Raw genomic sequence first — 27281 nt, forward strand, 5'->3', positions numbered from 1 at the left:
AAAAAATCCAGAAAATCACATTGTAGGATTTTTAATGAATTTATTTGCAAATTATGGTGGAAAATAAGTATTTGGTCACCTAAAAACAAGCAAGATTTCTGGCTTTCACAGACCTGTAACTTCTTCTTTAAGAGGCTCCTCTGTCCTCCACTCGTTACCTGTATTAATGGCACCTGTTTGAACTTGTTATCAGTATAAAAGACACCTGTTCACAACCTCAAACAGTCACACTCCAAACTCCACTATGGCCAAGACCAAAAAGCTGTCAAAGGACACCAGAAACAAAATTGTAGACCTGCACCAGGCTGGGAAGACTGAATCTGCAATAGGTAAGCAGCTTGGTTTGAAAAAATCAACTGTGGGAGCAATTATTAGGAAATGGAAGACATACAAGACCACTGATAATCTCCCTCGATCTGGGGCTCCACGCAAGATCTCACCCCGTGGGGTCAAAATGATCACAAAGGTGAGCAAAAATCCCAGAACCACACGGGGGGACCTAATGAATGACCTGCAGAGAGCTGGGACTAAAGTAACAAAGCCTACCATCAGTAACACACTACGCCGCCAGGGACTCAAATCCTGCAGTGCCAGACGTGTCCCCCTGCTTAAGCCAGTAAGCAGTAAGCCAGTAAGCAGTAAGTCCAGTAAGCAGTAAGTCCAGGCCCCTCTGAAGTTTTCTAGAGAGCATTTGGATGATCCAGAAGAAGATTGGGAGAATGTCATATGGTCAGATGAAACCAAAATATAACTTTTTGGTAAAAACTGAACTCGTCGTGTTTGGAGGACAAAGAATGCTGAGTTGCATCCAAAGAACACCATATCTACTGTGAAGCATGGGGGTGGAAACATCATGCTTTGGGGCTGTTTTTCTGCAAAGGGACCAGGACGACTGATCCGTGTAAAGGAAAGAATGAATGGGGCCATGTATTGTGAGATTTTGAGTGAAAACCTCCTTCCATCAGCAAGGGCATTGAAGATGAAATGTGGCTGGGTCTTTCAGCATGACAATGATCCCAAACACACCGCCCGGGCAACGAAGGAGTGGCTTCGTAAGAAGCATTTCAAGGTCCTGGAGTGGCCTAGCCAGTCTCCAGATCTCAACCCCATAGAAAATCTTTGGAGGGAGTTGAAAGTCTGTGTTTCCCAGCAACAGCCCCAAAACATCACTGCTCTAGAGGAGATCTGCATGGATGAATGGGCCAAAATACCAGCAACAGTGAGTGAAAACCTTGTGAAGACTTACAGAAAACGTTTGACCTCTGTCATTGCCAACAAAGGGTATATAACAAAGTATTGACATAAACTTTTGTTATTGACCAAATGCTTATTTTTCACCATAATTTGCAAATAAATTCCTTAAAAATCCTACAATGTGATTTTCTGGATTTTTTTTATCTCATTTTGTCTGTCATAGTTGAAGTGTACCTATGATGAAAATTACAGGCCTCTCTCATCTTTTTAAGTGGGAGAACTTGCACAATTGGTGGCTGACTAAATACTTTTTACCCCACTGTATTTCTGGAGTTTGTTTTCAATAAATTTGCAAAAACGTCAAATACATGTTTTCATTTTGTCATTATGGGGTATTGTGTGTAGATGGTTGAGAAAAAAAATATTTAATCAATTTTGAATTCAGGCTATAATACCAAATGTGGAATAAGTCAAGCGGGTATGAATAGTTTCTGAAGGTAGTGTATATCTTCTTAGTGAGTGTTCTGACTGAGCTGTGTTCTCTCTCTCTGTAGCTCTCTCTTTCTCTCTCTCTTTCCAGGGATCCACCACGCTTTAAGGGCCACCAGCAGTAGGACAGCCAGGAGTTGCTTCACTACCTTCTGTGAGAGTGGAGCAGACCAAGGTTTCTACATATTACCTGTGACTGCAGGGTTGGAGAAGGTTTCTACACATTACCTGTGACTGCGGGGTTGGAGAAGGTTTCTACACATTACCTGTGACTGCGGGGTTGGAGAAGGTTTCTACACATTACCTGTGACTGCGGGGTTGGAGAAGGTTTCTACACATTACCTGTGACTGCGGGGTTGGAGAAGGTTTCTACACATTACCTGTGACTGCAGGGTTGGAGAAGGTTTCTACACATTATCTGTGACTGCGGGGTTGGAGAAGGTTTCTACACATTACCTGTGACTGCGGGGTTGGAGAAGGTTTCTACACATTACCTGTGACTGCGGGGTTGGAGAAGGTTTCTACACATTACCTGTGATAGTGGGGTTGGAGAAGGTTTCTACACATTACCTGTGATAGCATGGTGGGAGAAGGTTTCTACACATTACCTGTGACTGCAGGGTTGGAGAAGGTTTCTACACATTACCTGTGACTGCGGGGTTGGAGAAGGTTTCTACACATTACCTGTGACTGCGGGGTTGGAGAAGGTTTCTACACATTACCTGTGACTGCAGGGTTGGAGAAGGTTTCTACACATTACCTGTGACTGCAGGGTTGGAGAAGGTTTCTACACATTACCTGTGACTGCGGGGTTGGAGAAGGTTTCTACACATTACCTGTGATAGTGGGGTTGGAGAAGGTTTCTACACATTACCTGTGACTGCGGGGTTGGAGAAGGTTTCTACACATTACCTGTGACTGCGGGGTTGGAGAAGGTTTCTACACATTACCTGTGACTGCAGGGTTGGAGAAGGTTTCTACACATTACCTGTGACTGCGGGGTTGGAGAAGGTTTCTACACATTACCTGTGACTGCGGGGTTGGAGAAGGTTTCTACACATTACCTGTGACTGCGGGGTTGGAGAAGGTTTCTACACATTACCTGTGATAGTGGGGTTGGAGAAGGTTTCTACACATTACCTGTGATAGCATGGTGGGAGAAGGTTTCTACACATTACCTGTGACTGCAGGGTTGGAGAAGGTTTCTACACATTACCTGTGACTGCGGGGTTGGAGAAGGTTTCTACACATTACCTGTGACTGCAGGGTTGGAGAAGGTTTCTACACATTACCTGTGACTGCAGGGTTGGAGAAGGTTTCTACACATTACCTGTGACTGCGGGGTTGGAGAAGGTTTCTACACATTACCTGTGATAGTGGGGTTGGAGAAGGTTTCTACACATTACCTGTGACTGCGGGGTTGGAGAAGGTTTCTACACATTACCTGTGACTGCGGGGTTGGAGAAGGTTTCTACACATTACCTGTGACTGCGGGGTTGGAGAAGGTTTCTACACATTACCTGTGACTGCGGGGTTGGAGAAGGTTTCTACACATTACCTGTGACTGCGGGGTTGGAGAAGGTTTCTACACATTACCTGTGACTGCGGGGTTGGAGAAGGTTTCTACACATTACCTGTGATAGTGGGGTTGGAGAAGGTTTCTACACATTACCTGTGATAGCATGGTGGGAGAAGGCTTCTACGTAGGTCAGGTAGTTGTGGGGACAGTGTTTCTTCAGCCACTTGCAGACATCCTGTTGGGTCCACAGAACCACTGGTTTGGACAGACTGGACAGAGTAGGGCTGGTGTGGTACACAGTGAAGGCTTCGCCTGGACGCAGCTGAAACACACAGAGTTTGGCTTACGGTGTGTGTGTCTGTGTGTGTGTGTGTGTGTGTGTGTGTGTGTGTGTGTGTGTGTGTGTGTGTGTGAACATGGAAACAAGCATCAAGGAGACAGAAGCCATGATTTTTTATTTTGTTGTGTCAGTGCACTCTTTGTGTGGTGACTGAGTGATCGGATGTGTGAACATTAGTTGTGGTGACTGAGTGATCATGTGTGAACATTAGTTGTGGTGACTGAGTGATCATGTGTGAACATTAGTTGTGGTGACTGAGTGATCATGTGTGAACATTAGTTGTGGTGACTGAGTGATCATGTGTGAACATTAGTTGTGGTGACTGAGTGATCATGTGTGAACATTAGTTGTGGTGACTGAGTGATCATGTGTGAACATTAGTTGTGGTGACTGAGTGATCATGTGTGAACATTAGTTGTGGTGACTGAGTGATCATGTGTGAACATTAGTTGTGGTGACTGAGTGATCATGTGTGAACATTAGTTGTGGTGACTGAGTGATCATGTGTGAACATTAGTTGTGGTGACTGAGTGATCATGTGTGAACATTAGTTGTGGTGACTGAGTGATCGGATGTGTGAACATTAGTTGTGGTGACTGAGTGATCGGATGTGTGAACATTAGCTGTGGTGACTGAGTGATCGGATGTGTGAACATTAGCTGTGGTGACTGAGTGATCATGTGTGAACATTAGCTGTGGTGACTGAGTGATCATGTGTGAACATTAGTTGTGGTGACTGAGTGATCATGTGTGAACATTAGTTGTGGTGACTGAGTGATCATGTGTGAACATTAGTTGTGGTGACTGGGTGATCATGTGTGAACATTAGCTGTGGTGACTGAGTGATCATGTGTGAACATTAGTTGTGGTGACTGGGTGATCATGTGTGAACATTAGTTGTGGTGACTGAGTGATCATGTGTGAACATTAGCTGTGGTGACTGAGTGATCATGTGTGAACATTAGTTGTGGTGACTGAGTAATCATGTGTGAACATTAGTTGTGGTGATGACAATGTATCTAACCCTAAACCGAACCACTTTACCCCTAACCCTAATTCTAACCCCTGAACCTAAAATTGTCATGGTTCCACCCGTCACCAGAAGGTCATCCTAGAGACTATCCTAGAGACCATCCTAGAGACTATCCTAGAGACAATTATGACCCTCAGGTGTGTTCTATTACTCATTATGATTTCCCCTTTAAAAGAGGTGTGTTTTCTGGTTCTCTTTGCAGAAGCTTGAATCGCTTACTGTGTGTGGTCGTTTTCTGAGTGAGTTTTTGAGACTTAGTGTTTGTTGCTTTTTCAAGTGTACTGTGATCCTGCGGCTACCGTTTCTTAGTAAAGGCTTATGTTTATCCTTAACCACTGATTCCTCATCTGGTCTCTTCTCTGCACCTGGGTCCAACCTCAACACGTCACAGAAATACATATGATCTTGTTTTACTATTCTTTTAAGAACTATCCTTGTGGGGACCAGAAGTCCAAACACACACACACACACACACACGCACACACAAGCATGCATAGACAAACAACCCCTATTAATCACTAGCTGAGACTCTATCAGGACTTCTCAAAAGTCTTGTTCAAGCAGCAGGCCTTCATTCTCAAATCAGTTTTGTTTTTAAAATCTGTTTTGGAAAACTGACTGTCCAAACAGCCAGTTACAAGTGACCAAATTGGACTTGTGTGTTCAGACAGCAGTAATTTGCTGACATGGCTACACTAATTGCCATAGCAACGAGGGGTGTGTGCACAGTGGTGTAGGTTGATTGGTGGTGGTGCTCCTGCTGCCTATCACTCAGAAGTTATGTAGCAAGCTAAGGTGACAGTGGGGCTGTTACGGTGACCGTATTACCGCCACACCAGCGGTCAAGAGTCCCGACCTGTCACAACCATACCGGCGGTCATGAGTCATGACCATAGTCAAATTCCACGTGACCATTTTGTCATGGTAACTAGGCTTCCCCAAAACTATGCTCTGATCCTGCTGATGGTCATTAGTAGCGTACCAAACTTGCTAACTGCCAGTCGCTAATGGCCTGGTACTCATCAAACTATTGTCCCTCTAATGAGCTCATGTTGCGCAACATTTATATATGCTATGCAATTGTGTAAGAAAACAGAGTTTGATGGCCTCTATTAAAAAGAGGAGGATCACATCAGCTTTCTATAGGCTAGGCCTACTATATTTATTTATCAACTTTCCCAATATTAAGCACATTGCTTCGCTTTACAACAGGAGTATAGCCTACCTGGCTGGCATGAAAATGAACTGTGTGATAGCGTCCTTCATTCACTATTTAAGTGCATAGATGACAGGTATTTTTTCCCCCTAAATAATAATGGTCCATCCTATATCAAAACTAATTTCACATACATACACAACCGTTCAAAAGTTTGAGGTCCAATAGAAATGTCCTTGTTTTGAAAGAAAAGCACATTTTTTGTCCATTAAAATAACATCAAATTGATCAGAAATACAGTGTAGACATTGTTAATATTGCAAATGACTATTGTAGCTGGAAACGGTTTATCTTTTATGGAATATCTACATAGGCGTACAGAGGCCCATTATCAGCAACCATCACTCCTGTGTTCGAATGGCACGTTGTGTTAGCTAATCCAAGTTTATAATTTTAAAAGGCTAATTGAACATTAGAAAACCCTTTTCTAATCATGTTAGCACAGTCAAAAACTGTTGTTCTCATTAAAGAAGCAATAAAACTGGCGTTCTTTAGACTAGTTGAGTATCTGGAACATCAGCATTTGTGGGTTCGATTACAGGCTCAAAATAGCCAGAAACAAAGAACTTTCTTCTATAACTCGTGAGTCTATTATTGTTCGGAGAAATTAAGGCTATTCCATGCGAGAAATTGCCAAGAAACTGAATATCTCGTACAACGCTGTGCACTACTCCCTTCACAAAACAGCGCAAACTGTCTCTAACCAGAATAGAAAGAGGAGTGGGAGGCCCCTGTGCACGACTGAGCAAGAGGACAAGTACATTAGAGTGTCTAGCTTGAGAAACAGATGCCTCCAAAGTCCTCAACTGGCAGCTTCATTAAATAATACCCGCAAAACACCAGTCTCAACGTAAACAGTGAAGAGGCGACTCCGGGATGCTGGCCTTCTAGGCAGAGTTCCTCTGCCCAGTGTCTGTGTTCTTTTGCCCATCTTAATATTTTCTTTCTATTGGCCAGTCTGAGATATAGCTTTTTCTTTGCAACTCTGACTAGAAGGCCAGCATCCCGGAGTCGCCTCTTCACCTGGAATGCTTTTCCAATAGTCTTGAAGGAGTTCCCACATATGCTGAGTACTTGATGCTTTTCCTTCACTCTGCGGGCCAGGTCATCTGTTGCAGCACTCTATCACTCTTCTTCTTGGTCAAATAGCTCTTACACAGCCTGAGGTGTGTTGGGTCATTTTCCTGTTGAAAAACAAATCATACTCTCACTAAGTAAAATCAGATGGGATGGTGTATCGCTGCAGAATGCTGTGGTAGCCATGCTAGTTAAGTGTGCCTTGAATTCTAAATAAATCACAGACAGTGTCGCCAGCAAAGCATCCCCACACCATCACACCTCCTCCTCCATGCTTCACGGTGGGAACCACACATGCAGAGATCATCCGTTCACCTACTCTGCGTCTCACGAAGACACAGCGGTTGGAACCAAAAATCTCACATTTGGACCACAAGTTATAAGCAAGTTATAAGCCCAGTCATTGCACAATCACATGTGAAACACAGTTTTGACTGGTCACTATTTAAAAGAGGATCCCAGCTTTCTCGTGCTGCTATCTTTATTGCTAAATTCTTCAAATGAAGCACATTAATCCGCTTTACAACCTGGCATACATCGGCGGCGCGAGTTTCAAGTTTGGGGAAGCTCATTTTCACTTTATAATAAAGCATTCCATGCATCATCACATTTGTGGACCTACAGTGCCTTGCGAAAGTATTCGGCCCCCTTGAACTTTGCGACCTTTTGCCACATTTCAGGATTCAAACATAAAGATATAAAACTGCATTTTTTTGTGAAGAATCAACAACAAGTGGGACACAATCATGAAGTGGAACGACATTTATTGGATATTTCAAACTTTTTTAACAAATCAAAAACTGAAAAATTGGACGTGCAAAATTATTCAGCCCCTTTACTTTCAGTGCAGCAAACTCTCTCCAGAAGTTCAGTGAGGATCTCTGAATGATCCAATGTTGACCTAAATGACTAATGATGATAAATACAATCCACCTGTGTGTAATCAAGTCTCCGTATAAATGCACCTGCACTGTGATAGTCTCAGAGGTCCGTTAAAAGCGCAGAGAGCATCATGAAGAACAAGGAACACACCAGGCAGGTCCGAGATACTGTTGTGAAGAAGTTTAAAGCCGGATTTGGATACAAAAAGATTTCCCAAGCTTTAAACATCCCAATGAGCACTGTGCAAGCGATAATATTGAAATGGAAGGAGTATCAGACCACTGCAAATCTACCAAGACCTGGCCGTCCCTCTAAACTTTCAGCTCATACAAGGAGAAGACTGATCAGAGATGCAGCCAAGAGGCCCATGATCACTCTGGATGAACTGCAGAGATCTACAGCTGAGGTGGGAGACTCTGTCCATAGGACAACAATCAGTCGTATATTGCACAAATCTGGCCTTTATGGAAGAGTGGCAAGAAGAAAGCCATTTCTTAAAGATATCCATAAAAAGTGTTGTTTAAAGTTTGCCACAAGCCACCTGGGAGACACACCAAACATGTGGAAGAAGGTGCTCTGGTCAGATGAAACCAAAATTGAACTTTTTGGCAACAATGCAAAACGTTATGTTTGGCATAAAAGCAACACAGCTGAACACACCATCCCCACTGTCAAACATGGTGGTGGCAGCATCATGGTTTGGGCCTGCTTTTCTTCAGCAGGGACAGGGAAGATGGTTAAAATTGATGGGAAGATGGATGGAGCCAAATACAGGACCATTCTGCAAGAAAACCTGATGGAGTCTGCAAAAGACCTGAGACTGGGATGGAGATTTGTCTTCCAACAAGACAATGATCCAAAACATAAAACAAAATCTACAATGGAATGGTTCAAAAATTAACATATCCAGGTGTTAGAATGGCCAAGTCAAAGTCCAGACCTGAATCCAATCGAGAATCTGTGGAAAGAACTGAAAACTGCTGTTCACAAATGCTCTCCATCCAACCTCACTGAGCTCGAGCTGTTTTGCAAGGAGGAATGGGAAAAATGTCAGTCTCTCGATGTGCAAAACTGATAGAGACATACCCCAAGCGACTTACAGCTGTAATCGCAGCAAAAGGTGGCGCTACAAAGTATTAACTTAAGGGGGCTGAATAATTTTGCACGCCCAATTTGTCAGTTTTTGATTTGTTAAAAAAGTTTGAAATATCCAATAAATGTCGTTCCACTTCATGATTGTGTCCCACTTGTTGTTAATTCTTCACAAAAAAATACAGTTTTATATCTTTATGTTTGAAGCCTGAAATGTGGCAAAAGGTCGCAAAGTTCAAGGGGGCCGAATACTTTCGCAAGGCACTGTATGTAACATAAAATACTATTCATAACGTCATGAGTAGTTTGGATAGTCATAATTTAGGCTAATAATATAACTCAATCAATATTCGCAAAAAAATACCGTTCAGAGCATGGCTGAACGCGCATAGTGTAGAGTAGGCATAAGCTATATCACATACATTTCTTCTTTCATTGCATGGGAAATATCTGTCCTATTATAAACACATCTCATGCAATTCTCCTACACCTCATATGACTGGAGATAGTAGTAGAATCTTTCTTAATATGACAGATTACAGGGTAGCTTCCTCTGCTGACTCTGACAAACAGATTCAAATAAATGATTGTTTTGTCAAAAAACTCACTTTTAAGGAGCACTTACCCAACAATGATAAATAGTGACTATGGGCAGTGCATGGGGACATTGCTGATGTTCTCCGCCGGTGCCAATAAGATAGGCTATACTGTTGTTCGCTCAATTGAATCAGGGATTTTGATAACTAAAAGACAGATTTGTCTTTTCATTGTCTTCTCTTTACAGCAATAACCATTTGCTTTCCAAACTGCGATTGTATTTTGAAATATTGCAATATGCCTGGCTTGGCCTCTCTACTTTAAACAGACAGTTGCAACTCAACAATAACCTGCCCAAATTGCATGCGCTACCTTTCCCTACGACTTTAGGCAAATACGATTTAAAACAATCCACAACTTATACTGAACCCTAACCCTAACACATCATGCAACAATTTCAACGATTTTACTGTTACAGTTCATATAGAGAAAACAGTCAATTTAAATAAACAAATTAGGCTCTAATCTATGAATTTCACATGCCACAGCCATTCAGAATGAGGTTTTCTCCAAAAAGAGCTTTATTACAGGCAGAAATACTCTTCCGTTTCATCAGCTGTCTAAGTCTCAGATGATCCCACAGGTGAAGAAGCCGGATGTGGAGGTCCTGGGCTGGCGTGGTTACACGCGATCTGCGGTTGTGAGGCCGGTTGGACGTACTGCCAAATTCTCTTAAACGATGTTTGAGGTGGCTTATGGTAGAGGAATCAACATTAAATTATCTGACAGCTCTGGTGGACATTCCTGCAGTCAGCATGCCAATTGCACGCTCCCTAAAAACTTGAGACATCTGTGGTATTGTGTTGTGTGACAAAACTGCATATTTTAGGGTGGCCTTTTATTGTCCCCAGCACAAGGCGCACCATGATGATCATGATGATCAATGATCATGCTGTTTAATCAGCTTCTTGATATGCCACACCTGTCAGGTGGATGGATTATCTTGTCAAAGCAGAAATGCTCACCAATAGAGATGTAAACAAAACCCTGAGAGAAATAAGCTTTTTGTGTTTATGGAACATTTGTGGGATATTTTATTTTAGCTCATGAAACATAGGACCAACACTTTACATGTTGTGTTTAAATTTCTGTTCAGTATATAAAAAAAAAGCTAATGATCCTCTGTGGCCAAATCATGCTTTAGTAGCCTATTTTGAATTATTTAATTTACAGTGCATTTGGAAAGTATTCAGACCCCTTCCCCTTTTCAACATTTTGTTATGTTACAGCCTTATTCTAAATTTGATTAAATAAAAAAATATCCTCATCAATTTACACACAATACCCCATAATGACAAAGAAAAACTGTTTGCAAATGTATTAAAATAAAAAAACTGAAATACCTTATTTACACAAGTATTCAGACCTCTTTGCTATGAGACTTGAAATTGAGCTCAGGTGCATCCTGTTTCCATTGGTCAACCTTGAGATGTTTCTACAACTTGATTGGAGTCCACTTGTGGTAAATTCAATTGATTGGACATGATTTGGAAAGGCACACACCTGTCTATGACAGTGCATGTTAGAGCAAAAACCAAGCCATGAGGTCAAAGGAATCATGGTCTGAAACAGAAATGTATCGAGGCAAAGATCTGGGGAAGGGTACCAAATCATTTCTGCAGCATTGAAGGTCACCAAGAACACAGTCCTTCTCTGGGTACACTGACTTCAATTCAAAACCTAGGACGATCGTAGTCCTCACCTCCTTCCATAGACCTACATGGTAATTATGGACGACCTACAACCAATCAAAGCTCTTACAGTGTGAACTGAAATGTTGTCCATCCAATCATAGGATTAGGATCAGAGTGTTGTATTGGGGTTGTGCTGCAGAGCATTGTGGGGGGGGGGGGGGGGGGATTTTTATTCTCTATTTTGGTTAGGTCGGGGTGTGACTATGGGCCTGGTATGGTTCCCAATCAGAGGCAGCTGTTTATCGTTGTCTCTGATTGGGGATCATATTCAGACAGCCATTTCCCCACTGTGTTTTTTGGGATCTTGTTTTTGTGTTGCCTGTGAGCACTCCAGAACGTCACGTTTCGGTTATTCTTTATTGTTTTTGTGCGTTTCATTAAATAAATATGTGGAACCCAGATCACGCTGCGCTTTGGTCCGAGTATGCTTACGACGATCGTGACAGAAGATCCCATCACGACAGGACCAAGCAGAGTGCCCAGGAGGAGAGGGTATCCTGGACTTGGGAGGAAATCGTGGCAGGACAGGATCGCCTTCCTTTGTGGCAGTCGCAAAGAGAGAAGGGAGGACAGTGACGACGCCGGGGTTCGCGGCCACTTAAAAAGCCCCAAAAAACATCCAAAATATTTTGGGGGGGGCACACGGGGTGGTCGGCGGAGCCGGGGAGTGAGCCAGAGCCTGTATGGGAGTTGATAGAGGAAGGTAATGAGAGATACCGGAGAGAGGTTATGGCAAGGAGTATGCTGCAGCGCAGGCTCGCTGAAGAGCGTCTTCTCATCCCAGCACCATCTGTGCCAGCTCCCCGCACTCGCCGGGCGAAGTGTGTCATCGTTCCGGTACAATTTGTTCCGGCTCTACGAACCAGGTCTCCAGTGCGCCTCCACAGCCCAGTACGTCCTGTGCTAGCTCCCTGCCCCCACCGTGCGGAGGTTGTCATCTGTTCGGTACCAGTTGTGCCGGCTCCACGCACCAGGTCTCCAGTACGTCTCCTTAGTCTGGTTCGTCCTGTGCCTGCTCCTCGCACTTGCCCTGAAGTGTGTGTCACCAGTCCGGTACCACCTGTGCCGGCTCCACACACTAGGCCTCCAGTGCGCCTTCCCAGTCCGGTATGTCCTGTGTCTCCTCCTCGCACTTGCCCTGAAGTGCGTGACCCCAGTTCAGAGCTTCCGGCGACGATTCCCTGTCCAGAGCTTCCGGCGACGGTTCACAGTCCGGAACCTCCTGCGACGGTCCACAGTCCGGAACCTCCTGCGACGGTCCACGGTCCGGAACCTCCTGCGACGGTCCACGGTCCGGAACCTCCTGCGACGGTCCGGAACCTCCTACGACGGTCCACAGTCCGGAACCTCCTGCGACGGTCCACGGTCCGGAACCTCCTACGACGGTCCACAGTCTGGAACCTCCTACGACGGTCCACGGTCCGGAACCTCCTACGACGGTCCACAGTCCGGAATCTCCTGCGACGGTCCACGGTCCGGAATCTCCTGCGACAGTCCACGGTCCGGAACCTCCTGCGACGGTCCACGATCCAGAACGTCCAGCTCCAGGGCAGGAGTCTCCCTCTGCGCCGGTGCCCAGTCCAGGCACGGCGTCCAGTCCCGCTCCATGGCAGGAGCCTTCCCCCTGCGCCGGTGCCCAGTCCAGGCACGGCGTCCAGTCCCGCTCCATGGCAGGAGCCTTCCCCCTGCGCCGGTGCCCAGTCCAGGCACGGCGTCCAGTCCCGCTCCATGGCATGGCTTGAAAACAAGCAGCTCATTAGTAGCCTACAGGTATGTGGAAGATCAGGCCTTTATTCAGGAACGTTTCTCAGGCTACTTTGTTGTGTCAAGGGGGCGAGATGTGCAGTCTGTTGGGATGGATCTACTATTTGTATATACAGCTGTCCCCTGATTAAGAGGTGATGACCACTCCACTACCATTGTCAACTCTCTCCTGACATGAAATGAAGCCACATCTCATGTGCCCTCTCAACCACTGCCACATTAAATATTTCCTCTCCAAGCACTGTGAATACCCTTATAAATGTTCTCTCATTACTGTATGTAGAGTCAATCACATACACAAACACAATCACATTATTACACATCAATAATTTGACTCCTTGCTTGAACTAACTCATTCTTAGTTATTTTGTCTAACTGTGTAGTGTGTTGTGTTATTGTGATCCCTTCCCAACACTGTAAGTGGCCTTCTCATTCCCAAATATTTTTTTACCACACTTTGTCGTCTCCACACTCTTATACCATGGGTCTCACATCCTCCTCAATGTTACAAGTCACCAGGCTCCACTGGTTCTGATGAAACAAAGATTGAATTCCTTTGCCTGAATGCCAAGTGTACCACCTGGAGGAAACCTGGCACCATCCCTATGGTGAAAAATAGTGGTGGCAGAATCATGCTGTGGGGATGTTTTTCAGCTGACGGGATTGGGAGACTAGTCAGGATTTAGGGAAAGATGAACGAACAAAAGTACAGAGAGATCCTTGATGAAAACCTGCTCCAGACCAGAGCGCTCAGGACCTCAGACTGGGGCAACACTCCCCATCCAACTTAACAGCGTTTGAGAGGATCTGCAGAGAACAATGGGAGAAAATCCCCAAATACAGGTGTGCCAAGTTTGTAGCATCATACCCAAGAAGACTGAAGGCTGTAATTGCTGTTCTAAAGTTCTAAATGAAGCATATAGAAGGACCCGTTTCTTTGTTAACTGCTCAACACTGAACAGTTAGTCCGCACTCTCTCGGGAAAATATCCTCTCATGGACGTTTCCCAGTTGCTTTGAATGTTCAATATCATAGTGTAAGAACACTTTCAAAGCCTTGAAGGATAAGATTATCCAACTTTCAAAACAAGTCCTTTTTTGCTAGCTACATCAGTCAACTAGCTAGCTGTTTAGCTTTCTAGCACATTCACTCATTTGTTTGTAAACAATTAATAAGCTAGTTAGCGACCACAAGTTATTGTCAAACTGTCAACAGACTACCTAGCAAGCAACACAATATGCCAAATAACATCTAAAAACCACTTGAGGGCAAATAAATCAGATTTGACCATTCAGACAGAAGTCACATGGCCAGGAATCAGATTTGTATCACCTTTGTAGGTGGTTTGAAATTTGACTTTGAAATATCTGATTCCATGTGCTTTTTGACTGTTCAGACTGCTAGAAAAATAACAGATTTGAATCAGATATGCAAAAAAAATGGATATGAGTCACTTCAAATTGTCAATGTGAACAAGGCTGAAGTGCATTCTGGTATGTAAGCCTTAATTGAAAATAACTTAATCTGTGTGCTCGAGTATACAGTGCTCACACACTTTCCATCTGTATGCTCTTGTAGTGTGTACTGTAGCACTACGGCCATTCCTGTAATCACACACATAATTCACTCCCTGCTCAATGACGCGCTGAAGCCATTTTAATAGCCTACATCTCTTCACTGCACAGCTCACCCTTAATTGAGATCCAGTTAGGAAAGGTGTGAAAATGCTCTTTTGGATGATCTAACTGGAGTGTGTGTGAAAAGCTATCTTGGCTCTTTCTCTCCCTTCAGTGAGAGGAGGCTTCGTACTGGACAAAGAGTCAATAGTAAGGCTGTATTTAGTCTTGTAGATTAGCCACTCTGACTGACAGAATTGGTTAGCTAATTAAGACAAGGCTATCACTATTGTGCCTTGTGTCAATGGAAAGGCAGAGACAGAGATAGGGAGACAGAGAAAGACAAACAGTCAGCAAGCAAGACAGTCAGAGTCAGACAGTCAGAGTCAGACAGTCAGAGAATCAGACAGTCAGAGTGCAAGACAGTCAGAGAGTGAGACGGTCAGAGAGCGAGACAATCAGATAGGGAGACAATCAGAAAGTGAGAAAGCAAGAGAGCAAGAAGGTCAGACTGAGATAGAGAGCAAGAAGGTCAGACAGAGATAGAGAGCAAGAAGGTCAGACAGAGTCAGAGAGTGAGACAGTCAGAGAGCAAAATGGTCAGAAGGTGAGACAGTCTGTGACAGAGACAGTCAGAGAATGAGACAGTCAGAGAGCGAGACAGTCAGAGAGCAAAATGGTCAGAAGGTGAGACAGTCTGTGACAGAGACAGTCAGAGAATGAGACAGTCAGAGAGCGAGACAGTCAGAGAGCGAGACAGTCAGAGAGCGAGACAGTCAGAGAGCGAGACCGTATGAGAGCGAGACCGTATGAGAGCGAGACAGTATGCGAGAGAGACAATCAGATAGAGACAGTCAGTGAGTGAGACAGTCAGAGAGTGAGACAGTCAGAGAGTGAGACAGTCAGAGAGTGAGACAGTCAGTGAGCGAGACAGTCAGTGAGCAAGACAGCCAGAGAATGAGACAATCAGATAGGGAAACAGTCAGTGAGAGAAACAGAGAGTAAGATAGTCAGAGAGTGAGACAGTCAGATATGGAGACAGCCAGTGAGCGAGACAGTCAGAGAGCGAGACAGTCAGAGAGCGAGACAGTCAGAGAGCGAGACAGTCAGAGAGCGAGACAGTCAGAGAGGGAGACGGTCAGTGAGAGAGACAGTCAGAGAATGAGACGGTCAGAGAGGGAGACAGTCAGAGAATGAGACGGTCAGAGAGTGAGACAGTCAAAGAGTGGGTCTGGGAGGGTGTCTCGCTGGTCTGGACGGGGTGTCCGTTGCTCTGTTGTTCCTGTGTGAGGTGTTGGGGCTGCTGTTGAGGGAATCGTCCTTCAGGGTTCTGGCAAAAGTTGGGATTGCTGCTTTGTAGAGGTGGACCTGGTCATAAAGGCTGTTCAGGTCCAGGGTGGACCTGGTCATAAAGGCTGTTCAAGTCCAGGGTGGACCTGGTCATAAAGGCTGTTCAAGTCCAGGGTGGACCTGGTCATAAAGGCTGTTCAAGTCCAGGGTGGACCTGGTCATAAAGGCTGTTCAAGTCCAGGGTGGACCTGGTCATAAAGGCTGTTCAAGTCCAGGGTGGACCTGGTCATAAAGGCTGTTCAAGTCCAGGGTGGACCTGGTCATAAAGGCTGTTCAAGTCCAGGGTGGACCTGGTCATAAAGGCTGTTCAAGTCCAGGGTGGACCTGGTCATAAAGGCTGTTCAAGTCCAGGGTGGACCTGGTCATAAAGGCTGTTCAAGTCCAGGGTGGACCTGGTCATAAAGGCTGTTCAAGTCCAGGGTGGACCTGGTCATAAAGGCTGTTCAAGTCCAGGGTGGACCTGGTCATAAAGGCTGTTCAAGTCCAGGGTGGACCTGGTCATAAAGGCTGTTCAAGTCCAGGGTGGACCTGGTCATAAAGGCTGTTCAAGTCCAGGGTGGATCTGGTCATAAAGGCTGTTCTAGTCCAGGGTGGACCTGGTCATAAAGGCTGTTCAAGTCCAGGGTGGAGTGGTTCACATGGGCACAAATGGCCTGAGGGCCCAGCAGGAAGGGGTGGCCACAGCACTCAAGGGAGTGATTGAAAAAGCTTCTTCCACTTTCCACACTGCTACCACGAAAACACATTCACCCTGCCACCATACAGTGGGTGAATGCGAGCATTTCGAGAGACTGTACCTCAAAACCTAATGTCTACCTGGCCCACCACTCCACCCTGGACTTGAACAGCCTTCATGACCTGAAACCTATCCAACCAAAATGCCATCAAAAGGAACATAACATTTGACATACCAATCAGGATCTAACAAAAAAATACTTGAATCAGTTATAGAATCCACTGCCCTTCATGGTTGTGAGGTCTGGGGTCCGCTCACCAACCAAGAATTCACAAAATGGGACAAACTCTGCATGCAGAATTCTGCAAAAATATCCCCTGTGTACAACGTAAAACACCAAATAATGCATGCAGAGCAGAATTAGGCCGACACCCGCTAATGATCAAAATCCAGAAAAGAGCCGTTAAATTTGACAACCACCTAAAAGGAAGCGATTCCCAAACCTTCCACCTACAGAGGAATTAACCTGGAGAAGAGTCCCCTAAGCAAGCTGGTCCTGGGGCTCTGTTCACAAATACAAACAGAGCCCCAGCAGAGCAACACAATTAGACCCAACCAAATCATGACAAAACAAAAAGATAATTACTTGACACGTTGGATAAAATTCACAAAAAAACTATAATGCAATTCGGCCCTAAACGGAGCGTACACCGTGTCAGAATACCTGACCACTGTGACTGACCCAAAATTAAGGAAATCTTTGACTATGTACAGACTCAATGAGCATAGCCTTGCTATTGAGAAAGGCCGCTGAAGACAGACCTGGCTCTCAAGAGAAGACAGGCTATGTGCACACTGCCCACAAATTGAGGTGGAAACTGAGCTGCACTTCCTAACCTCCTGCCCAATGTATGACCATATAAGAGACACATATTTCCCTCAGATTACACAGATCCACAAAGAATTCTAAAACAAACCCAATTTTGATAAACTCCCAATACTATTGGGTGAAATACCACAGTGTGCCATCACAGCAGCAAGATTTCAGTGAAGAACAAACATCATTGTAAATTCAACCCATATTTATGTATATTTATTTTCCTTTTCGTACTTTAACTATTTGCATATCATTACAACACTGTATATATACATAATATGACATTTGTAATGTCTTTATTTATGTTTACTGTACATTTTTTATTGTTGATTTCACTTTTGTTTATTATCTACTTCACTTGCTTTGGGAATGTTAACATATTTCTTCCATGCCAATAAAGCCTTTCAATAGAGAGAGAGAGGGAGAGAGAGAGAGAGAGAGAGAGAGAGAGAGAGAGAGAGAGAGAGACAGACAGAGAGAGAGAGAGAGAGAGACAGAGAGAGAGAGAGACAGAGAGAGAGAGAGAGAGAGACAGAGAGAGAGAGAGAGAGAGAGAGAGAGATAGAGAGAGACAGAGAGAGAGAGAGAGAGACAGAGAGAGAGAGAGAGAGAGAGAGAGAGAGACAAAGAGAGAGAGAGAGACAAAGAGAGAGAGAGAGAGAGACAAAGAGAGAGAGAGAGAGAGAGAGAGAGAGAGAGAGACAGACAGACAGACAGACAGAGAGAGAGAGAGAGAGACAGAGAGAGAGAGAGAGAGACAGAGAGAGAGAGAGAGAGAGAGACAGAGAGAGAGAGAGACAGGGAGAGAGAGATAGAGAGAGACAGAGAGAGAGAGAGAGAGAGAGAGAGAGAGAGAGAGAGAGAGAGAGAGAGAGAGAGAGAGAGACAAAGAGAGAGAGAGAGAGAGAGAGAGACAGAGAGAGAGAGAGAGAGAGAGACAGAGAGAGAGAGAGAGAGACAGAGAGAGAGAGAGAGACAGAGAGAGAGAGAGAGAGAGAGAGAGAGAGAGAGAGAGAAAGAGAGAGAGACAGAGAGAGAGAGAGAGAGAGAGAGAGAGAGAGACAGAGAGAGAGAGAGAGAGAGAGAGAGAGAGAGAGAGAGAGAGAGAGAGAGAGAGAGAGATATCTATAATTTGACAGAGGCTCAAATATGGTGCGTAATGACCTTCATCATCAGCAGACCAGACAGAGTGGAAATGGAAAGAGGAGACCCTCCCTCCCTCCTCTTTTCTCCTCTCCTCTCATTTCATGACCATCCATCAGGCTTTATCTCCTCTTCTCCTCTTTCGTCTCTCTCTGCCTCCCTCCCTCCCTCCATCCTTCCCTCATCACTCCTCTCCTCTGGTTTTGAAGCCATCCATCAAGCTCTATCTCCTCTCGGCCAGTGGGCCAGCTCTGTGCTATGAGCGCTCAACCTTAACCCCTAGAAATGTACCTCTGTCTAACACCACATAACCTATCCTTACACAGCAGAAAGAGGGACGTGTGAATGGGTGGAGCATGAATTGCATGCTTGCCTGTCCCATTCAGAGGGGGGAATGAGATGGGGAGGGTGGAAGGGAGAAGCTTCTGTGGATGATGGTATTAAATTTAAAGATTGTGTCTACAAAAAAGGAGATATCTTGAACCTAAATGGGTTATTCGGCTGTCCCCAAGACAGGCAGCCTAGATGTGTTCCCTTGTTCCCCTCGTCTTTGTTTTTATTGTAGGATCACAAAGAAAGTACAAATAAAGTAAAATAATAGAACAAAAAAAGATCTGTCAGTTACAGTGCACTTCATACCTTCATCATCATATCATCATATTAGTTACATTGACAATTTGAATTAGACCTTTTCCAAGTACGAAACTCATTTTTCCCAGTATTCTTGACCTCTCTCCTGTTGAGTTCTTAAAGGTCATACGCTCCATGTGGTCTATTTCTTCTACAATGTCTATCCATTGTGTCACTGTGGGAGGGTCTTTTTGTAGCCATTTCCTAGTGACAGCCTTTTTACTGGCTGCCAGTAGGACCTTCAAGAGGTACTTTTCTCTATTGTGTAAGTTATCAGGTATTTCACCCATGTACAAAGAAATTCATGTTTGTTCTATGTCAAATTCCATAATTTTTCCAATGTTAGATCTTATTTCTCCCCAGTAAGTTTCGATTGCGGGGCAAGTCCAAAAGATATGAGAGTGGTCCGCCCTCAATAGACCGCATTCTCTCCAACAAGGGTGTAGTGAGCCAGTCTGTTTTGATTTCAGTTTAGGTGTTATGAAGAAACGTATTACATTCTTCCAACAGAATTCTCTCCATGACCTTGAGTTGGTGGAGCTTTGTTGAGTCTCTAATATGTTCAACCATGTTTCATCAGTTATTTCAATGTTAAGTTCCTCCTCCCATTTCTTTTTAATATAGTTTGTAGAATGTTTCTTTGAGGATTGAATACCCAAGTAGAGATTTGAAATAGTTTTTTTGTTACTCCCCAAGTTGTAAGCGTTATTGAATACTTGGATTAATTTTGGAGGTGCTCGAGGGTCAATCACTTTTATCTCCCTTAAGAAATAGTGTCGAACTTGTAGGTATCTGTAAAAATCTTGTTATCCAAGCCATGTTTTTTACTTAGGTCCTGGAAGTTATCTAGGTTCCCATTCCTTATAATTGTACTGAATGATGTGATGCCTTTCTGCGTCCATTGTTTAAACCTGCTGTCCTGAGTTGCAGGGATGAAGCTGGGGTCGTATGCGTGCCAACTCAGCAGTTTGATCTCTCTGTCTAAATTATTTTTCTTAACTACCCTAAACCATGTCTTCAGAGAGAACTTAATCCACTGATTTTGTCTATTGTATATTTCTTTTACCATGTCCTTATTTCCCAAAACTGACTGTATGGGTATCTCTGTCAAAGTAGTCTCGATGTCTTTCCATTTGGATTCGTATTCTGAATTGCACCAACACACCAGAAGTCTCAATTGGGCTGACACATAATAATCTTTTAGGTTTGGTAAGGCCATACCCCCACAGTTTTTTGGTAACTGTAATGTTGTATATCTAGTTCTTGGTCTCTTACTGTTCCAGATAAACCTTGATATCCGTTTATCCCATTCCCTAAACTGTTTAGGCGGGATTTATATGGGCAGTGATTAGAACAAATACAGTAACCTTGGCAGGATGTTCATATTGATTGTTTCAATTCTACTACTAAGATCTAAGGGAAGTGAATTCCACCTGTCTAGGTCATCATATATTTTCTTGTTAATGTGATCGTAATTCATGCAATAAAGTTTGGGTGTATCTTTTGGTAAATTTACTCCCAGATATTTAATGGATGAGGAGGTCCAGGTGAAGTTATACCTACTCTTCAGCTCTTCCTGTGGGGTATAATTATATACTAGGGCTTGGGTCTTGTGTACGTTAAGCACATACCCTGAATATGTTCCAAATGTTTGTAAAACATCCATCAATCTAGATACACTTGAGCCTGGGTCTTTAAGGAATAACAGAACGTCATCAGCATACATGCATATCTTATGTTCACTGCCTCTTATTGTTATTCCCTCTCAAGTTGGGTCCTGTCTTATTGCCTGTGCTAATGGTTCGAGGTACAAGGAGAAGAGCGTGGGTGAAAGATTACAGCCTTGTCTTGCCCCTCGCTCTAATTTTATCGTTCGTGTCAAATGTCCATTTATCTTTATTCTAGCGGTCGAACATGAATACAGTGTTTTGATGCACTGTATCACTTCTTTGTTGAAACCAAATCTTTCCATAACTTCGAATAGGTAATCCCATCTCACTGAATCAAATGATTTTTCTGCATCTCGGCTGATTAATAATAATTTTGTTCTCCAATGTCTTTCACCTCATCTACTTCAAGTCCATTACTCTCCCTCTCCTCTGACTCTCTCTACTGACATACCGCCGAGTAGTGAAGCGCGTAAAAATCATCTGTCCTTGGTTGCAACACTCACTACCAAGTTCCAAACTGCCATTGGAAGCAATGTCATCACAAGCACCGTTCATCAGGAGCTTCCATGGCTGAGCAGCCACACACAAGCCTAAGATCACCATGTGCAAGTGTTGGCTGGAGTTCTCTGGAGAGATAAATCACACTTCACTTTCTGGCAGTCCAACAGACAAAGCTGGGTTTTGTGGATGCCAGGAGAAAGCTACCTCCCCAAATGCATTTTTTTATTTAACCAGGCAAGTTCTTATTTACAATGACAGCCTACCGGGGACAGTGGGTTAACTGCCTTGTTCAGGGGCAGAATGACAGTTTCTTACCTTGTCAGCTCAGGGATTCGATCCAGCAACCTTTCGGTTACTGGCCCAACGCTCTAACCACAAGGCTACCTGCCACACCTGCATAGTGCCAAGTGTAAAGTTTGGTGGAGGAGGAATAATGGTCTGGGGCTGTTTTTCATGAATCAGGCTAGACCTCTTATTTCCAGGAAAGGGACATTTAACACTACAGCATACAATGACATTCAAGACGATTCTGTGAATCAAAATTTGTATCAACAGTTTGGGGAAGGCCCTTTCCTGTTTCAGCATGACACTGCCCCTGTGCACACAGCGAGGTCCATACAGAAATGGTTTGTTGAGATCGGTGTCGAAGAACTTGCCTGGCCTGCACAGAGCCCTGGCCTCAACCCCATTGAACACTTTTGGGATGAATTGGAATGTCGACTGCAAGGCCTAATCGCCCAAAATCAGCGCCTGACCTCACTAATGCTCGTGGCTGAATGGAAGCAAGTCCCCGCAGCAATATTCCAACATCTAGTGGAACGCCTTCCCAGAAGAGTGGAGGCTGTTATAGCAGCAATGTTCCAACATCTAGTGGAAGACCGTCCCAGAAGAGTGGAGGCTGTTATAGCAGCAATGTTCCAACATCTAGTGGAAGGCCTTCCCTCGAAGAGTAGAGGCTGTTATAGCAGCAATGTTCCAACATCTAGTGGAAGACCGTCCCAGAAGAGTGGAGGCTGTTATAGCAGCAATGTTCCAACATCTAGTGGAAGGCCTTCCCTCGAAGAGTAGAGGCTGTTATAGCAGCAATGTTCCAACATCTAGTGGAAGGCCTTCCCAGAAGAGTAGAGGCTGTTATAAAAGCAAAGTGGGGACCAACTACATTTAATACCCCTAATTTTGGAATGAGATGGTGTCCACATACTTTTGGTCATGTAGTGTATCATTCCTTGTTCTCTCCCCCTCCCTCCATCTTGTCATACTTCTTTCTCCCCCTCCATATCCTCTCCTGTGCCTTTCTTCCTCTCCTCTCCTCTCATTTCTAGCTGTCCTTCTGTGTCTCAGCCACTCTGCACGCTCTGTCTGTGTGTGTGTCCTCAGTTTCCCAGTGGAGCTGAATCAGGGATTAGAGCAGAGTCAGAGGGACTCCTTAAAATTCACCCTCCCTCCCTCCCTGCCTCCCTCACTCAGCCTCCAACAATAGGATATCTAGCCTCCTCCCTATAGCCTGCTGCTCCTGGGTCCTCTGCACCTCGGTCGACACGCTCCCTTGCCTCCCAACCCCCCCCCCCCCCCCCCCCCCCCCCCCCCCCCCCACACACACACACACACACACACACTGGCCTGATTGATAAAAAGATTCAGCCAATTAGCAGATGAAAACTCTGAAGGCGTGTGTGTGTTTGTGCATGTGTGTGTTTCAGTTACAAAGCAGAAGAAGGGTCAACAGTAATGTCACAGCTTTCTTAACACTCTTAACACGCTCTCCCAAATCCCATCCTCCATCTGGAACCCATCGCTTACCCTTTCTCCACTGTCTATCACACTGTTTCTCTTCTTCTCCACTGTCTATCACCCTGTTTCTCTTCTTCTCCACTGTTTATCACCCTGTTTCTCTTCTTCTCCACTGTCTATCACCCTGTTTCTCTTCTTCTCCACTGTTTATCACCCTGTTTCTCTTCTTCTCCACTGTCTATCACCCTGTTTCTCTTCTTCTCCACTGTTTATCACCCTGTTTCTCTTCTTCTCCACTGTCTATCACCCTGTTTCTCTTCTTCTCCACTGTCTATCACCCTGTTCCTCTTCTTCTCCACTGTCTATCACCCTGTTTCTCTTCTTCTTTCAGTCTATCACCCTGTTTCTCTTCTTCTCCACTGTCTATCACCCTGTTTCTCTTCTTCTCCCAGTCTATCACTCTGTTTCTCTTCTTCTTTCAGTCTATCACCCTGTTTCTCTTCTTCTCCACTGTCTATCACCCTGTTTCTCTTCTTCTCCACTGTCTATCACCCTGTTTCTCTTCTTCTCCACTGTCTATCACTCTGTTTCTCTTCTTCTCCACTGTCTATCACCCTGTTTCTCTTCTTCTCCACTGTCTATCACTCTGTTTCTCTTCTTCTCCACTGTCTATCACCCTGTTTATCTTCTTCTCCACTGTCTATCACTCTGTTTCTCTTCTTCTTTCAGTCTATCACTCTGTTTCTCTTCTTCTAAACTGTCTATCACTCTGTTTCTCTTCTTCTTTCAGTCTATCACCCTGTTTCTCTTCTTCTCCACTGTCTATCACTCTGTTTCTCTTCTTCTCCACTGTCTATCACTCTGTTTCTCTTCTTCTTTCAGTCTATCACCCTGTTTCTCTTCTTCTCCACTGTCTATCACTCTGTTTCTCTTCTTTCAGTCTATCACCCTGTTTCTCTTCTTCTCCACTGTCTATCACTCTGTTTCTCTTCTTCTCCACTGTCTATCACTCTGTTTCTCTTCTTCTCCACTGTCTATCACCCTGTTTCTCTTCTTCTCCACTCTATCACTCTGTTTCTCTTCTTCTTTCAGTCTATCACTCTGTTTCTCTTCTTCTCCACTGTCTATCACCCTGTTTCTCTTCTTCTCCACTGTCTATCACTCTGTTTCTCTTCTTCTTTCAGTCAATCACCCTGTTTCTCTTCTTCTCCACTGTCTATCACCCTGTTTCTCTTCTTCTTTCAGTCTATCACCCTGTTTCTCTTCTTCTCCACTGTCTATCACTCTGTTTATCTTCTTCTTTCAGTCTATCACCCTGTTTCTCTTCTTCTCCACTGTCTATCACCCTGTTTCTCTTCTTCTCCACTGTCTATCACTCTGTTTCTCTTCTTCTTTCAGTCTATCACCCTGTTTCTCTTCTTCTCCACTGTCTATCACTCTGTTTCTCTTCTTCTTTCAGTCTATCACTCTGTTTCTCTTATTCTAAACTGTCTATCACTCTGTTTCTCTTCTTCTTTCAGTCTATCACCCTGTTTCTCTTCTTCTCCACTGTCTATCACCCTGTTTCTCTTCTTCTCCACTGTCTATCACTCTGTTTCTCTTCTTCTTTCAGTCTATCACCCTGTTTCTCTTCTTCTCCACTGTCTATCACTCTGTTTCTCTTCTTCTTTCAGTCTATCACCCTGTTTCTCTTCTTCTCCACTGTCTATCACTCTGTTTCTCTTCTTCTCCACTGTCTATCACTCTGTTTCTCTTCTTCTCCACTGTCTATCACCCTGTTTCTCTTATTCTCCACTCTATCACTCTGTTTCTCTTCTTCTTTCAGTCTATCACTCTGTTTCTCTTCTTCTCCACTGTCTATCACCCTGTTTCTCTTCTTCTCCACTGTCTATCACTCTGTTTCTCTTCTTCTTTCAGTCTATCACCCTGTTTCTCTTCTTCTCCACTGTCTATCACCCTGTTTCTCTTCTTCTTTCAGTCTATCATCCTGTTTCTCTTCTTCTCCACTGTCTATCACTCTGTTTCTCTTCTTCTTTCAGTCTATCACCCTGTTTCTCTTCTTCTCCACTGTCTATCACCCTGTTTCTCTTCTTCTCCACTGTCTATCACTCTGTTTCTCTTCTTCTTTCAGTCTATCACCCTGTTTCTCTTCTTCTCCACTGTCTATCACTCTGTTTCTCTTCTTCTTTCAGTCTATCACCCTGTTTCTCTTCTTCTCCACTGTCTATCACTCTGTTTCTCTTCTTCTCCACTGTCTATCACTCTGTTTCTCTTCTTCTCCACTGTCTATCACCCTGTTTCTCTTCTTCTCCACTCTATCACTCTGTTTCTCTTCTTCTTTCAGTCTATCACTCTGTTTCTCTTCTTCTCCACTGTCTATCACCCTGTTTCTCTTCTTCTCCACTGTCTATCACTCTGTTTCTCTTCTTCTTTCAGTCTATCACCCTGTTTCTCTTCTTCTCCACTGTCTATCACCCTGTTTCTCTTCTTCTTTCAGTCTATCACCCTGTTTCTCTTCTTCTCCACTGTCTATCACTCTGTTTCTCTTCTTCTCCACTGTCTATCACCCTGTTTCTCTTCTTCTCCACTGTTTATCACCCTGTTTCTCTTCTTCTCCACTGTCTATCACCCTGTTTCTCTTCTTCTCCACTGTCTATCACCCTGTTTCTCTTCTTCTTTCAGTCTATCACTCTGTTTCTCTTCTTCTCCACTGTCTATCACCCTGTTTATCTTCTTCTCCACTGTCTATCACCCTGTTTCTCTTCTTCTCCACTGTCTATCACCCTGTTTCTCTTCTTCTCCACTGTCTATCACTCTGTTTCTCTTCTTCTCCACTGTCTATCACCCTGTTTCTCTTCTTCTCCACTGTCTATCACTCTGTTTCTCTTCTTCTCCACTGTCTATCACTCTGTTTCTCTTCTTCTTTCAGTCTATCACTCTGTTTCTCTTCTTCTTTCAGTCTATCACCCTGTTTCTCTTCTTCTCCACTGTCTATCACTCTGTTTCTCTTCTTCTCCACTGTCTATCACTCTGTTTCTCTTCTTCTCCACTGTCTATCACTCTGTTTCTCTTCTTCTTTCAGTCTATCACTCTGTTTCTCTTCTTCTTTCAGTCTATCACCCTGTTTCTCTTCTTCTCCACTGTCTATCACTCTGTTTCTCTTCTTCTCCACTGTCTATCACTCTGTTTCTCTTCTTCTCCACTGTCTATCACTCTGTTTCTCTTCTTCTCCACTGTCTATCACCCTGTTTCTCTTCTTCTCCACTGTCTATCACTCTGTTTCTCTTCTTCTCCACTGTCTATCACCCTGTTTCTCTTCTTCTCCACTGTCTATCACTCTGTTTCTCTTCTTCTCCACTGTCTATCACTCTGTTTCTCTTCTTCTCCACTGTCTATCACCCTGTTTCTCTTCTTCTCCACTCTATCACTCTGTTTCTCTTCTTCTTTCAGTCTATCACTCTGTTTCTCTTCTTCTCCACTGTCTATCACCCTGTTTCTCTTCTTCTCCACTGTCTATCACTCTGTTTCTCTTCTTCTTTCAGTCTATCACCCTGTTTCTCTTCTTCTCCACTGTCTATCACCCTGTTTCTCTTCTTCTTTCAGTCTATCACCCTGTTTCTCTTCTTCTCCACTGTCTATCACTCTGTTTCTCTTCTTCTACACTGTCTATCACCCTGTTTCTCTTCTTCTCCACTGTTTATCACCCTGTTTCTCTTCTTCTCCACTGTCTATCACCCTGTTTCTCTTCTTCTCCACTGTCTATCACCCTGTTTCTCTTCTTCTTTCAGTCTATCACCCTGTTTATCTTCTTCTCCACTGTCTATCACCCTGTTTCTCTTCTTCTCCACTGTCTATCACCCTGTTTCTCTTCTTCTCCACTGTCTATCACTCTGTTTCTCTTCTTCTCCACTGTCTATCACCCTGTTTCTCTTCTTCTCCACTGTCTATCACTCTGTTTCTCTTCTTCTCCACTGTCTATCACTCTGTTTCTCTTCTTCTCCACTGTCTATCACCCTGTTTCTCTTCTTCTCCACTCTATCACTCTGTTTCTCTTCTTCTTTCAGTCTATCACTCTGTTTCTCTTCTTCTCCACTGTCTATCACCCTGTTTCTCTTCTTCTCCACTGTCTATCACTCTGTTTCTCTTCTTCTTTCAGTCTATCACCCTGTTTCTCTTCTTCTCCACTGTCT

General features: G+C 44.1%; 1 protein-coding gene across 1 annotated transcript in view; it reads right to left on the reverse strand.

Moving 5' to 3' along the window:
• The window catches only part of LOC118939569 (sterile alpha motif domain-containing protein 10-like), a 195557-nt gene that overhangs the window by 26665 nt on the left and 141611 nt on the right, over positions 1 to 27281 (reverse strand). Inside the window, exon 3 of the mRNA XM_036947529.1 lies at positions 3356 to 3524. Within this exon, the coding sequence (XP_036803424.1) occupies positions 3356 to 3524 (169 nt within the window). The remainder of the gene's footprint in view (positions 1 to 3355; positions 3525 to 27281) is intronic.

The sequence above is a fragment of the Oncorhynchus mykiss genome, chromosome 16, assembly GCF_013265735.2.
Source record: "Oncorhynchus mykiss isolate Arlee chromosome 16, USDA_OmykA_1.1, whole genome shotgun sequence".
Lineage (NCBI taxonomy): Eukaryota > Metazoa > Chordata > Actinopteri > Salmoniformes > Salmonidae > Oncorhynchus > Oncorhynchus mykiss.